This window comes from Rhinatrema bivittatum, unplaced genomic scaffold (assembly GCF_901001135.1).
Source record: "Rhinatrema bivittatum unplaced genomic scaffold, aRhiBiv1.1, whole genome shotgun sequence".
NCBI classification, from domain to species: domain Eukaryota; kingdom Metazoa; phylum Chordata; class Amphibia; order Gymnophiona; family Rhinatrematidae; genus Rhinatrema; species Rhinatrema bivittatum.
Genome location: NW_021821166.1, coordinates 13,894 through 27,178, shown reverse-complemented (window position 1 = coordinate 27,178; position 13,285 = coordinate 13,894). Strand labels below are relative to the sequence as shown.

The window sequence follows — 13,285 nt, the reverse complement described above, 5'->3', positions numbered from 1 at the left end:
TGAGGTGGAAATAATCACAAGGGATGCAGAAAAAGCAGAAATAGAAAATGACTCATCTGTGGTTTACTTGGGAAAAGCCAGCGAGAGAGAAAATGTCTCCTCGCAGCAGAGCCCAGGGTCGCACGCCGCAGAGCCGGCCGAGGAAAAATGTTGATGTCTCATGAGAGCAGTGGAAGGGTTAGGAAATGCACAGAGCAGATTTCTCTCAGACCTGCTCATCTACCCAGCTGCCTTTATTACCCCCCAGGACTTGCCCCAATACCCCGGAAAGCCCCCCGGCTCCTGTGCCTCCAGCGCAGTCCAGACGTGGAGCTGAGACTGTGGAGAAGACTTCAAGTTATTTATTTGTTTGTTTAAAATTATTTTTAGCCCCCGCCCTGCAAAGTTTGGGTTCGGGTGACGATGATACATGCGTAAAAAGCAAGACTTGTACGTACATAATCGGTTAAAACGAAATAAGACCTAAGACGAGGATGGCGTGACGATGGAAATAAAATATCCTTTCGTAGCTTGCAGAGCGAGAGTTCAGGAGCCTAGGGACTCCCTCTCGTAAATCATTGCTGCGTTATTGGAAGGGAAATTGATGAGGTTGTGGGAATGGTAATTGTGGGGGGAAAAAAAGGGGGTTTTTAAATCTTTTTTTATTGGTGGGAATTTTTCCAGCCAATGAAAGTGCCTTTTCCCGCGTAGATGCTACTCTTGCCGCTTGGACGGAGGGAATTTCTCCCAGGGCTTGTGAGGATGATCAGAGTGCTCTGGGTGGTAGGTAGGATGTAAGGGTGGTTTTACGTGATATAGTAAGTTCTGAGCTAGGGAGGCAGGGATGCATTGGATCCTGAATCCGATCGGTAACCAGTGTGAGGTCTGCAATTCTGGGTGACGTGTTCGTGTTTCTGGGTCTCAGTGAGTAGGCTTGCTGCTACGTTTTGAATGGACTGGAGGGGTTTGGTAGAATTGTATGGAAGACCTACGTACGGTACATTGCAGTAATCAAGGGAGGTTAGGATTAACGATTGTGAAACTTGTTCTATAGTAGTTTGGGTCTCACGCTGGCTCTAAGTGAAGAAGTGAGCGTGCATTTATAGAATAGAGACGTTGTGATGGTTTTTATAGGGAATGGCATGGATAATGTTGAATCTAATTCTACACCAAGGTAGCAAACACAAGAGATGACGACAAAATGTGAATCAAAATTTGACAGAAGCTGGAATTGGGCATGGAACTGAACGACCTAATACTATGATTTCCGTCTTGTTAAGATTCAATGGTAATCTGTTATGGGTGAGCCAAGCTCTGCTGGAAGAAAGGCATAATGAAATGAATTGAGATGTTGTCCATGAAGCTGAGATGGGGGAAAAGAGCTGGATATCGTCGGCATAGGTACGATAGGATAACCCTAAGGTAGCGAGGAGATGGCGTTATGTAGATGTTAAAGAGAGTAGCCGTGAGGGCTGAGCCCTGAGGTGACACCTGTTGTGATGGGAAGCCAGGAGGAAGTAGTATCACCTGTTTTTATTTGCTGTGAACCACGATATTATGGTTCCTGATCGAGCCATTTCAGCGATACAGTTGAGTATGTCATGATTTAATGTGTGAAAAGCCGAACTAATACCAAGGGGGGGATGATGATGTAGGAAGTGCCAGAGACAAAGCCCATGGTGATTACATCAATGCGGAAAGCAGCAGTCTTTTTGTGTTATGGGGCTGATGGAAACCTAATTGGTATGGGTCTAACGCTGCAAGCTCATGAAGGAACTGTGGGTGCTGCTCGAGAATAGATACTTCGGCTGTTTTAGATAGGAGGTGATGAGAAGGAGCTATATTATTGGAAATCAGTGGGTGCTGCTCGAGAACAGATACTTCAGCTGTTTTAGATAGGAGGTGATGAGAAGGAGCTATAATGTTGGAAATCAGTGGGTGCTGCTCGAGAACAGATACTTCAGCTGTTTTAGATAGGAGGTGATGAAAAGGAGCTATAATGTTGGAAATCAGTGGGTGCTGTTCGAGAACAGATACTTCGGCTGTTTTAGATAGGAGGTGATGAGAAGGAGCTATATTATTGGAAATCAGTGGGTGCTGCTCGAGAACAGATACTTCAGTTGTTTTAGATAGGTGATGAGAAGGAGCTATAATGTTGGAAATCAGTGGGTGCTGCTCGAGAACAGATACTTCAGCTGTTTTAGATAGGAGGTGATGAGAAGGAGCTATAATATTGGAAATCAGTGGGATCCGCATCTTGTTTCTTCTCTCGCCTTTTCCACTCACTTATAGTTTCACAGTCCGGAGTTCAGGGTTTGATGCTTTCGCAGCCCTCTAGCTCCTTTTTCATGTGATTTACAGTTATATGGCAAAACTTATGCAATGTAAATTTATTGCCTTTAGGGCACTGAAATATGCATAAATCAGTCTCAATCCAGCTTGATATTCAAAATATCCAATATTTTAATAGGTTTTTCTCTACCCAAGTATTTCATGAACATAAAGGTCGCCTTCCTGGGTCTTCCATCCCTGACTGGCTTCGTTGACTTGTCTGAATTTTTTGCGCATGTGACTTACAAAATTTTCTTTAAAAAGTAGAAGCCTGTCCATCATATATTACGGGACTTGAGATGTGGATGAGACGATGTTGCAGGGCAGGTGTTTTTAGATTTGTTAGGAACTACGGTGGGGAACATTCTGATGCAATGGCTTCCATCTTAATTAGAGGGGAACCAGGCTGCTGATTCGCATTTAGAAGGGAGATAGTGGTGGAAAAAGATTTGCATTGTTACTGGTGGTGATATATCCCAGTAGAGAGGTTATGTTTAAAGCTGAAGCAGCCCAGATGGACGTAGAGAAAGAGCACCCTGATGTGACTGATGCAAAACTGCCTGTATCATTTTCTATCAAGTAGGTAGTGATTACAAAGAGAAATGAAAGTTTAAATAAACAAAATACTTTATAAATGTCTTCATGTCTTCATGTCTTCATGCCAGAAGTCTGAAAAGTAAGATTAGTGAGTTAGAATGTACGGTATTACATGCAGATGTAGACTTTATAAGAACATAAGAACATGCCATGCTGGGTCAGATCAAGGGTCCATCAAGCCCAGCATCCTGATTCCAACAGTGGCCAATCCAGGTCACAGGTACCCGGCAGGATTCCTAAATTACATAAGAACATAAGAAATTGCCATGCTGGGTCAGATCAAGGGTCCATCAAGCCCAGCATCCTGATTCCAACAGTGGCCAATCCAGGTCACAGGTACCCGGCAGGATCCCTAAATTACATAAGAACATAAGAAATTGCCATGCTGGGTCAGATCAAGGGTCCATCAAGCCCAGCATCCTGATTCCAACAGTGGCCTATCCAGGTCACAAGAACCTGGCAAGTACTCAAACATTTGATAGATCACAAGCCGCTATTGCTTATTAATTACCGTCATAGCAGTTTATGGATTTCTCCTCTAGGAACTTATCCAAACCTTTTTTAAACCCAGTTACACTAACTGCCTTAACCACATCCCCTGGCAATGAATTCCAGAGCTTAACTATGCACTGAGTGAAAAAGGATTTGCTTTGATTTGTTTTAAATGGGCTACTTGCTAACTTCATGAAGTGCTACTTGCTAACTTCATGGAGCGTCCCTTGGGCCTCGAAGGATTTTTCACTTAAGGGGTAAAGGGTTGTCAGGGGACAGTTGGCTGTTTAGTACAGGGTGAGAGGGTACAAGGCATGCTGGTATATTGGTCCCATGGGTGTATGGGAATAGTTATTACGCAGTGACAAATATTACCAAAAATTTATGCAAATAAGCAGATCATATCACAATATTACTCTGGGCTTCTAACTGTGTAATTATACAGATCTGGAAATGATATGATAAATTAATTGTAGAAGATAAAGGAGTATGTTGGTGAAATGCATATCATTGAATGTGCATGGGATATCCTCCCCGATAAAGAGACAGCGAACTCTCTACCTCAAGCACGTAGGAGTGGTGCTCACATCCTTCTCTTGCAGGAAACTCATCTTGTTGATGCGCAGAGCATGAGAAACTCAAAGCCAGTTGGGTGGGGTCTGTCTACTATTCATCTTATAACTCGTGCAGCCAAAGGGGATGTAGACTACTGGAGAAAAATCTGCCGTTCAAGGTGCATAAGATCTTTCAGGGATAAGGACCGGAGGTTTGTTTTTCTTGGCTGTACTTCGTAAACTTTACCTTAGTTAATATCTATGGCCCTATTGTAGGCCAGGCAGAGTTTTATTGCACTTGACTTGATGAATTAGCACAATTTGGATTCAGATCATTGTGCATTGGTGGTGACTGGAATGTTTGGCTTGACCTATCAATAGATAAAACTTCCTCACCGAGATTTAGCCATATTACCTTGGCAGCTATTAAAGTCTCTATTGAGACGTTACATTTGATGTAGGATGCAACATTATCCAGGGTATGAGATTATACTTACTATTCTCCTAGACATGGCATGAACAGTTGGATTGATTTCTACTTGGCGTTCAACAAATTTCTTATCTCAGATACATAACAGCGATTTTTTTTTTTGTCTAGTACCATCTCTGATCACCACCCGGATCAACTGCAATTTTCCTTCATGGCAACTCCAGTCTCGGTCATTTTCATGCAAACAACTGGGGGGTAGGCAATTTCCGACCCTGGTAAAAGAGACAGTCAATGAGTTTGAAGCTTATAATCCTGAACATGAATACAAGCCAGCGTTGAACTGGGAAGCTTTTAAAGCACTCCTGAGAGGAAGGATCATAAGTTTTGCCAGTGGAAGACCCTACTTCTAAAATACACTCCTTGGAAGCCTTAAATAAAGAGAATTTCTCATCTCGCACTCTGAAATTGTTAGAGGCCACCAGACGTGAGCTTCAATCCCTAGAAACTGGAAAGATAGGACAGGTCCTCAAATATCCACGGTTGACGTTTTATGAACATGGAGATAGGTGCTGGGTATTTTTGGCGAGGGCCATTAAGAAGCGAGCTGGCAAATCTTACATTTTTCAAATAAAAGTTCCTGTGGGAGGGGTTACTTCTGACTCAAAAGAGATTGAAAGATCCTTTGCTCAGTTCTTCGCTATCTTATTTAAAGATACAACCACAGTCTCTCTAGAGAGGACATACGAAACTTCCTTGGTGGCTCAGATATGCCTAGACTGCAGATAAACCAGATCGAGCAGCTGGTAGCACCTATATCTCTGACTGAGATTCAGGCAGCCATGACTGCCCTGCCAAGAGAAAAATGTCCGCCAGCAGAGGGATACCCAATTCATTTTTATTTTAACATTTTTCCCACCCATGGGGTATTTTCATTTTAAATATATAACTTGGCAGTGTTGACAATTTTCCCAAGAGACATGGCTGATGCTAGCATTTCCCACTTTCATAAATCCTAGATTGTGGGTCTTATTGGCCGATATCCCTCCATAATTCGACCATAAAAATCTTAAGCTAAAGCCCTTCAAATATATTAGAACAATTGCTGCCCAGTTTGGTCCATAGTGACCAGACAGGCTTCGTGAAAGGTAGGATGTCTGTTTCTAATACAAGGCTTCTTTAATAAGAACATAAGAAATTGCCATACTGGGTCAGACCAAGGGTCCATCAAGCCCAGCATCCTGATTCCAACAGTGGCCAATCTAGGTCACAGGTACCCGGCAGGATTCCTAAATTACATAAGAACATAAGAAATTGCCATGCTGGGTCAGATCAAGGGTCCATCAAGCCCAGCATCCTGATTCCAACAGTGGCCAATCCAGGTCACAGGTCCCGGCAGGATTCCTAAATTACATAAGAACATAAGAAATTGCCATGCTGGGACAGACCAAGGGTCCATCAAGCCCAGCATCCTGATTCCAACAGTGGCCAATCCAGGTCACAGGTACCCGGCAGGATTCCTAAATTACATAAGAACATAAGAAATTGCCATGCTGGGTCAGACCAAGGGTCCATCAAGCCCAGCATCCTGATTCCAACAGTGGCCAATCCAGGTCACAGGTACCCGGCAGGATTCCTAAATTACATAAGAACATAAGAAATTGCCATGCTGGGACAGACCAAGGGTCCATCAAGCCCAGCATCCTGATTCCAACAGTGGCCAATCCAGGTCACAGGTACTCGGCAGGATTCCTAAATTACATAAGAACATAAGAAATTGCCATGCTGGGTCAGACCAAGGGTCCATCAAGCCCAGCATCCTGATTCCAACAGTGGCCAATCCAGGTCACAGGTACCCGGCAGGATTCCTAAATTACATAAGAACATAAGAAATCGCCATGCTGGGTCAGACCAAGGGTCCATCAAGCCCTGCATCCTGATTCCAACAGTGGCCAATCCAGGTCACAGGTACCCGGCAGGATTCCTAAATTACATAAGAACATAAGAAATTGCCATGCTGGGTCAGACCAAGGGTCCATCAAGCCCAGCATCCTGATTCCAACAGTGGCCAATCCAGGTCACAGGTACTCGGCAGGATTCCTAAATTACATAAGAACATAAGAAATTGCCATGCTGGGTCAGACCAAGGGTCCATCAAGCCCAGCATCCTGATTCCAACAGTGACCAATCCAGGTCACAGGTACCCGGCAGGATTCCTAAATTACATAAGAACATAAGAAATCGCCATGCTGGGTCAGACCAAGGGTCCATCAAGCCCTGCATCCTGATTCCAACAGTGGCCAATCCAGGTCACAGGTACCCGGCAGGATTCCTAAATTACATAAGAACATAAGAAATTGCCATGCTAGGTCAGACCAAGTGTCCATCAAGCCCAGCATCCTGATTCCAACAGTGGCCAATCCAGGTCACAGGTACTCGGCAGGATTCCTAAATTACATAAGAACATAAGAAATTGCCATGCTGGGTCAGACCAAGGGTCCATCAAGCCCAGCATCCTGATTCCAACAGTGGCCAATCCAGGTCACAGGTACCCGGCAGGATTCCTAAATTACATAAGAACATAAGAAATCGCCATGCTGGGTCAGACCAAGGGTCCATCAAGCCCTGCATCCTGATTCCAACAGTGGCCAATCCAGGTCACAGGTACCCGGCAGGATTCCTAAATTACATAAGGACATAAGAAATTGCCATGCTGGGTCAGATCAAAGGTCCATCAAGCCCTGCATCCTGATTCCAACAGTGGCCAATCCAGGTCACAGGTACCCGGCAGGATTCCTAAATTACATAAGAACATAAGAAATTGCCATGCTGGGTCAGACCAAAGGTCCATCAAGCCCAGCATCCTGATTCCAACAGTGACCAATCCAGGTCACAGGTACCCGGCAGGATTCCTAAATTACATAAGAACATAAGAAATTGCCATGCTGGGTCAGACCAAGGGTCCATCAAGCCCAGCATCCTGATTCCAACAGAGGCCAATCCAGGTCACAGGTACCCGGCAGGATTCCTAAATTACATAAGAACATAAGAAATTGCCATGCTGGGTCAGACCAAGGGTCCATCAAGCCCAGCATCCTGATTCCAACAGTGGCCAATCCAGGTCACAGGTACCCGGCAGGATTCCTAAATTACATAAGAACATAAGAAATCGCCATGCTGGGTCAGACCAAGGGTCCATCAAGCCCTGCATCCTGATTCCAACAGTGGCCAATCCAGGTCACAGGTACCCGGCAGGATTCCTAAATTACATAAGGACATAAGAAATTGCCATGCTGGGTCAGATCAAAGGTCCATCAAGCCCTGCATCCTGATTCCAACAGTGGCCAATCCAGGTCACAGGTACCCGGCAGGATTCCTAAATTACATAAGAACATAAGAAATTGCCATGCTGGGTCAGACCAAAGGTCCATCAAGCCCAGCATCCTGATTCCAACAGTGGCCAATCCAGGTCACAGGTACCCGGCAGGATTCCTAAATTACATAAGAACATAAGAAATTGCCATGCTGGGTCAGACCAAGGGTCCATCAAGCCCAGCATCCTGATTCCAACAGAGGCCAATCCAGGTCACAGGTACCCGGCAGGATTCCTAAATTACATAAGAACATAAGAAATTGCCATGCTGGGTCAGATCAAAGGTCCATCAAGCCCTGCATCCTGATTCCAACAGTGGCCAATCCAGGTCACAGGTACCCAGCAGGATTCCTAAATTACATAAGAATATAAGAAATTGCCATGCTGGGTCAGATCAAAGGTCCATCAAGCCCTGCATCCTGATTCCAACAGTGGCCAATCCAGGTCACAGGTACCCGGCAGGATTCCTAAATTACATAAGAACATAAGAAATTGCCATGCTGGGTCAGATCAAAGGTCCATCAAGCCCTGCATCCTGATTCCAACAGTGGCCAATCCAGGTCACAGGTACCCGGCAGGATTCCTAAATTACATAAGAACATAAGAAATTGCCATGCTGGGTCAGACCAAGGGTCCATCAAGCCCAGCATCCTGATTCCATCAGTGGCCAATCCAGGTCACAAGTACTTGGCAAGTACCCAAACATTAGATAGATCACAAGCTACTAATGCTTATTAATTACCATTGCAGCTTAATTCTGCACTGAGTGAAAAAGCTTTTCCCTGATTAGTCTTAAATGTGTTACTTACTAACTTCATGGAGTGCCCCCTAGTCCTTCTGTTATCTAAAACAGTGGTCACCAACCCTGTCCTGGGGGCCCACCAGCCAGTCGGGTTCTCAGGATATCCGCTCATGAATATGCATGAGAGAAAATTTGCATGTTATGGAGGCAGCGCGTGCAAATTTTCTCTCATGCATATTCATGAGCGGATATCCTGGAAACCTGACTGGCTGGTGGGGCCCCCCCCAGGACAGGGTTGGTGACCACTGATCTCAAAGAGTAAACAACCGATTCACATTTACCCATCGTAGTCCTCTCGTGATTTTCGTAGACCTCCATTCTATCCCCGTCAGCCGTCTTTTCTCCAAACTGAACATCCCTAATCTGAGAGGGGGACATGAAAGAAACTCATAAAGTCATGTGCAGGACCCCCCGCACCTCGTGCCGTGACCCGTTAATCCCTCCTGGAACTTTTAGGGTAAATCGGGTGGTCAATGATTTTCTCCAGCACACGAGCGTTGTTTAAATTAAAAGATGGATGAATATGAACAAGAACACGATCCTGCTGTTGCGATGACCTAGAATATGAAAGCCGATAAAATCACCTGAACGCGGACCAAGAATTCTAAAGCTGACTTCGTAAGCCGTTGGCATCTTCTTTTGGAATGAAGGTTTATAAAACACCTAAAACGCAACCAATTCGACTTTTTTTTTCATTCGGGAGCCTCCCCAAATAAAATTAAGTTTATTCGTTGCATTTATTTTAAATGAATGGATTGGGCCTACGCCTAGGCCCGAGGCCAGGGCCTCGCCTGGGGCATAGGCCGAGGCGCAAAGCAGAGGCTGCGGCCTCATCGGGTATCCACAGAAGTGGCCAGGCTGGGTCACAACGCCTAGGCCCGGAGCCTGGACTAAGGCCCGACACCACCACCTAGCCCCGGAGGCCAGGTTCCTCTGCCTGGACCTCAGCCTAGGCTGCAGCTCCGACCCGGGCCTGGCACCACATCCCCAAGCCAGAGGCTTAAGTTCTGATGTCGGGGCCTCGAAGGAAGTGACACAGCCCCTGCAGGCAGTCAGGAGTGAGCTGCATCCTGGGACGCTTGGTGTTCCAGCCTCGGAGGACGAAGGGGACAGAGCAGGCATCTAAGGGAGCTAGGGAGGGGACTGGCCGGGAGGCAGATGGTGCCCAGCAGGCAGTTGGGAGAGAGCAAAAGGTCAAGAGGTTGCATCCTGAGCCTGCAGTGAGCTAACGAAACCCCATCGCCTATGGATTTCCAGTGTCCGATGGACCGAGCCGGCGTTGAGCGTTCACTGGAGACCACCATGGCGGAGTGGAAGGCAGGTTCCCCTGAAGGCCATGACGGGAGGGAAAGGCTGGGACCAGGGACCTGACGGGAGGGAAAGGCTGGGACCAGGGACCTGACGGGAGGGAAAGGCTGGGACCAGGGACCTGACGGGAGGGAAAGGCTGGGACCCGGGTCCTGACGGGAGGGAAAGGCTGGGACCCGGGTCCTGACGGGAGGGAAAGGCTGGGACCCGGGACCTGACGGGAGGGAAAGGCTGGGACCCGGGACCTGACTGGAGGGAAAGGCTGGGACCCGGGTCCTGACTGGAGGGAAAGGCTGGGACCCGGGACCTGACTGGAGGGAAAGGCTGGGACCGGGGACCTGACGGGAGGGAAAGGCTGGGACCGGGGACCTGACGGGAGGGAAAGGCTGGGACCGGGGACCTGACGGGAGGGAAAGGCTGGGACCGGGGACCTGACGGGAGGGAAAGGCTGGGACCGGGGACCTGACGGGAGGGAAAGGCTGGGACCGAGTTTCCGGAGCCGCGAGTGCTGGGTTATCCACGGAAAGCTGACGTGAGAGGAGATATGAGTGTGAGCTGCAAGGGAACCCGAGTGGCAGAGAGGAGGAGACGCGCTCCACCTGGATACAGATCTCTAGCTGGGGTTTTGCAATCTTGTGTTTGTATTGCAAGGGCTCCATTGTTCTCGAGGCTCATCGGGAAATTGCAGGTCTCCCACGGATTCTGTCAGCTCAGAGGTTTAAGATTAAATCAGCCTGAGTGTGAATGGAAAATACACTTCTGCTGCTGCTCTCTCGCTGTTCCTAGAGTTGTGGTTAATTATATCTGCCGTCGGCATTCGCTTTCTTCTCCTGATGGGAAAGACAGAAACTCTGAGCGGGCGTTACAGAAACCCGGCTCTGTGCAGGCTCTCGGGGTCCTGGATATAAACTGAGGGATTAGGGATTCTGTGTAGGAAGAACTCTCTTTTTTTTTTTTAGCACTGGGAGAGCCGACCTTGAAACTGTACCTGACTTCCCCCAGTCCCAGAAGCAGCAGAGAGAGTAACAGGGAGCAGATCTCCTAACGGGCCCCGGACCGGCCGCTGTCGGGCAGAGGATGCTGGGCTCGGTGGATCTCGATCCGACCCAGCACGCTCATGCCCTTTGTGTTGTGCGGGTCCTTTCCTCCGGGCCCCACACCCCCCTCCTGGTCTTATTCATTCTTTCTCCTCAGCGCCCCGTTCCTCTCTATCCATCTCACTCTCACTCTCACTCTCTCTCTCCCCGACCTTCCCCCGGTGAACAGCGCCTAGCAAGGCAGCATAAAACGCCCGGGTCCCTGCTAAAACCAGGGCTGATTACGCAGGCTCTGTATTCAGCTACGGCACTGAGCATGTGCAGGCACCTCCTGACGGGGCCACGCTCTGTCCATGCTCAAGGTTATTTCCTGATACCCGTAACTGTAATGCATAATTATTATTCTATGCCGTACATGGCCTACCCTCCTTAGGAGATTAATAAATCTTAAAGATAAACAATCATACCAAAGTCTTGTTACAGTTTAATAAATTGTGACAAGACTCTGTTGTTATTGTTATTATTGAGTTTCACTAACACAGTAACATAGTAATGACTGCATAAACTCACCCAGTCTGCCCAACGAGCTGCTTCTGGTAGTGACTGCCGCTCCGTGCAGGTTACCCCCATGTTTCTGTTAAGGGCAGTAACTGCCGCTCCATGCAGGTTACCCCCATGTTTCTGTTAAGGGCAGTAACTGCTGCTCTGTGCAGGTTACCCCCATGTTTCTGTTAAGGGCAGTAACTGCCGCTCCGTGCAGGTTACCCCCCATGTTTCTGTTAAGGGCAGTAACTGCCGCTCTGTGCAGGTTACCCCCATGTTTCTGTTAAGGGTAGTAACTGCTGCTCCGTGCAGGTTACCCCCATGTTTCTGTTAAGGGTAGTAACTGCCGCTCTGTGCAGGTTACCCCCATGTTTCTGTTAAGGGTAGTAACTGCCGCTCCGTGCAGGTTACCCCCATGTTTCTGTTAAGGGCAGTAACTGCTGCTCTGTGCAGGTTACCCCCATGTTTCTGTTAAGGGCAGTAACTGCCGCTCCGTGCAGGTTACCTCCATGTTTCTGTTAAGGGCAGTAACTGCCGCTCTGTGCAGGTTACCCCCATGTTTCTGTTAAGGGTAGTAACTGCTGCTCCGTGCAGGTTACCCCCATGTTTCTGTTAAGGGTAGTAACTGCCGCTCTGTGCAGGTTACCCCCATGTTTCTGTTAAGGGTAGTAACTGCCGCTCCGTGCAGGTTACCTCCATGTTTCTGTTAAGGGCAGTAACTGCTGCTCTGTGCAGGTTACCCCCATGTTTCTGTTAAGGGTAGTAACTGCCGCTCCATGCAGGTTACCCCCATGTTTCTGTTAAGGGCAGTAACTGCCGCTCCGTGCAGGTTACCCCCATGTTTCTGTTAAGGGCAGTAACTGCCGCTCTGTGCAGGTTACCCCCATGTCTCTGTTAAGGGCAGTTACTGCTGCTCCATGCAGGTTACCCCCATGTCTCTGTTAAGGGTAGTAACTGCCGCTCCATGCAGGTTACCCCCATGTTTCTGTTAAGGGCAGTAACTGCTGCTCTGTGCAGGTTACCCCCATGTTTCTGTTAAGGGCAGTAACTGCTGCTCTGTGCAGGTTACCCCCATGTTTCTGTTAAGGGCAGTAACTGCCGCTCTGTGCAGGTTACCCCCATGTTTCTGTTAAGGGCAGTAACTGCCGCTCTGTGCAGGTTACCCCCATGTTTCTGTTAAGGGTAGTAACTGCCGCTCTGTGCAGGTTACCCCCATGTTTCTGTTAAGGGTAGTAACTGCCGCTCCGTGCAGGTTACCCCCATGTTTCTGTTAAGGGTAGTAACTGCCGCTCCGTGCAGGTTACCCCCATGTTTCTGTTAAGGGCAGTAACTGCTGCTCTGTGCAGGTTACCCCCATGTTTCTGTTAAGGGTAGTAACTGCAGCTCCGTGCAGGTTACCCCCATGTTTCTTTTAAGGGTAGTAACTGCCGCTCCGTGCAGGTTACCCCCATGTTTCTGTTAAGGGCAGTAACTGCCGCTCCGTGCAGGTTACCCCCATGTTTCTGTTAAGGGCAGTAACTGCCGCTCCGTGCAGGTTACCCCCATGTCTCTGTTAAGGGTAGTAACTGCCGCTCCGTGCAGGTTACCCCCATGTCTCTGTTAAGGGTAGTAACTGCCGCTCCGTGCAGGTTACCCCCAAGTCTCTGTTAAGGGCAGTTACTGCCGCTCCATGCAGGTTATCCCCATGTCTCTGTTAAGGGCAGTAACTGCCGCTTCGTGCAGGTTACCCCCATGTCTCTGTTAAGGGCAGTTACTGCCGCTCCGTGCAGGTTATCCCCATGTCTCTGTTAAGGGCAGTTACTGCCGCTCCGTGCAGGTTATCCCCATGTCTCTGTTAAGGGC

The 13,285-nt window shown here is 48.0% G+C and overlaps 1 protein-coding gene across 1 annotated transcript in view; it reads right to left on the bottom strand.

Annotated features, from left to right (window-relative positions):
* Positions 1-8,918, bottom strand: part of LOC115082501 (pro-resilin-like) — a gene marked incomplete at both ends in the record, with an annotated part of 61,878 nt that extends 52,960 nt beyond the window's left edge. The window contains one exon of the mRNA XM_029586730.1: positions 8,837-8,918. Coding sequence (XP_029442590.1) covers positions 8,837-8,918 — 82 coding nt within the window. The remainder of the gene's footprint in view (positions 1-8,836) is intronic.
* Positions 8,919-13,285: the final 4,367 nt, after the last annotated feature.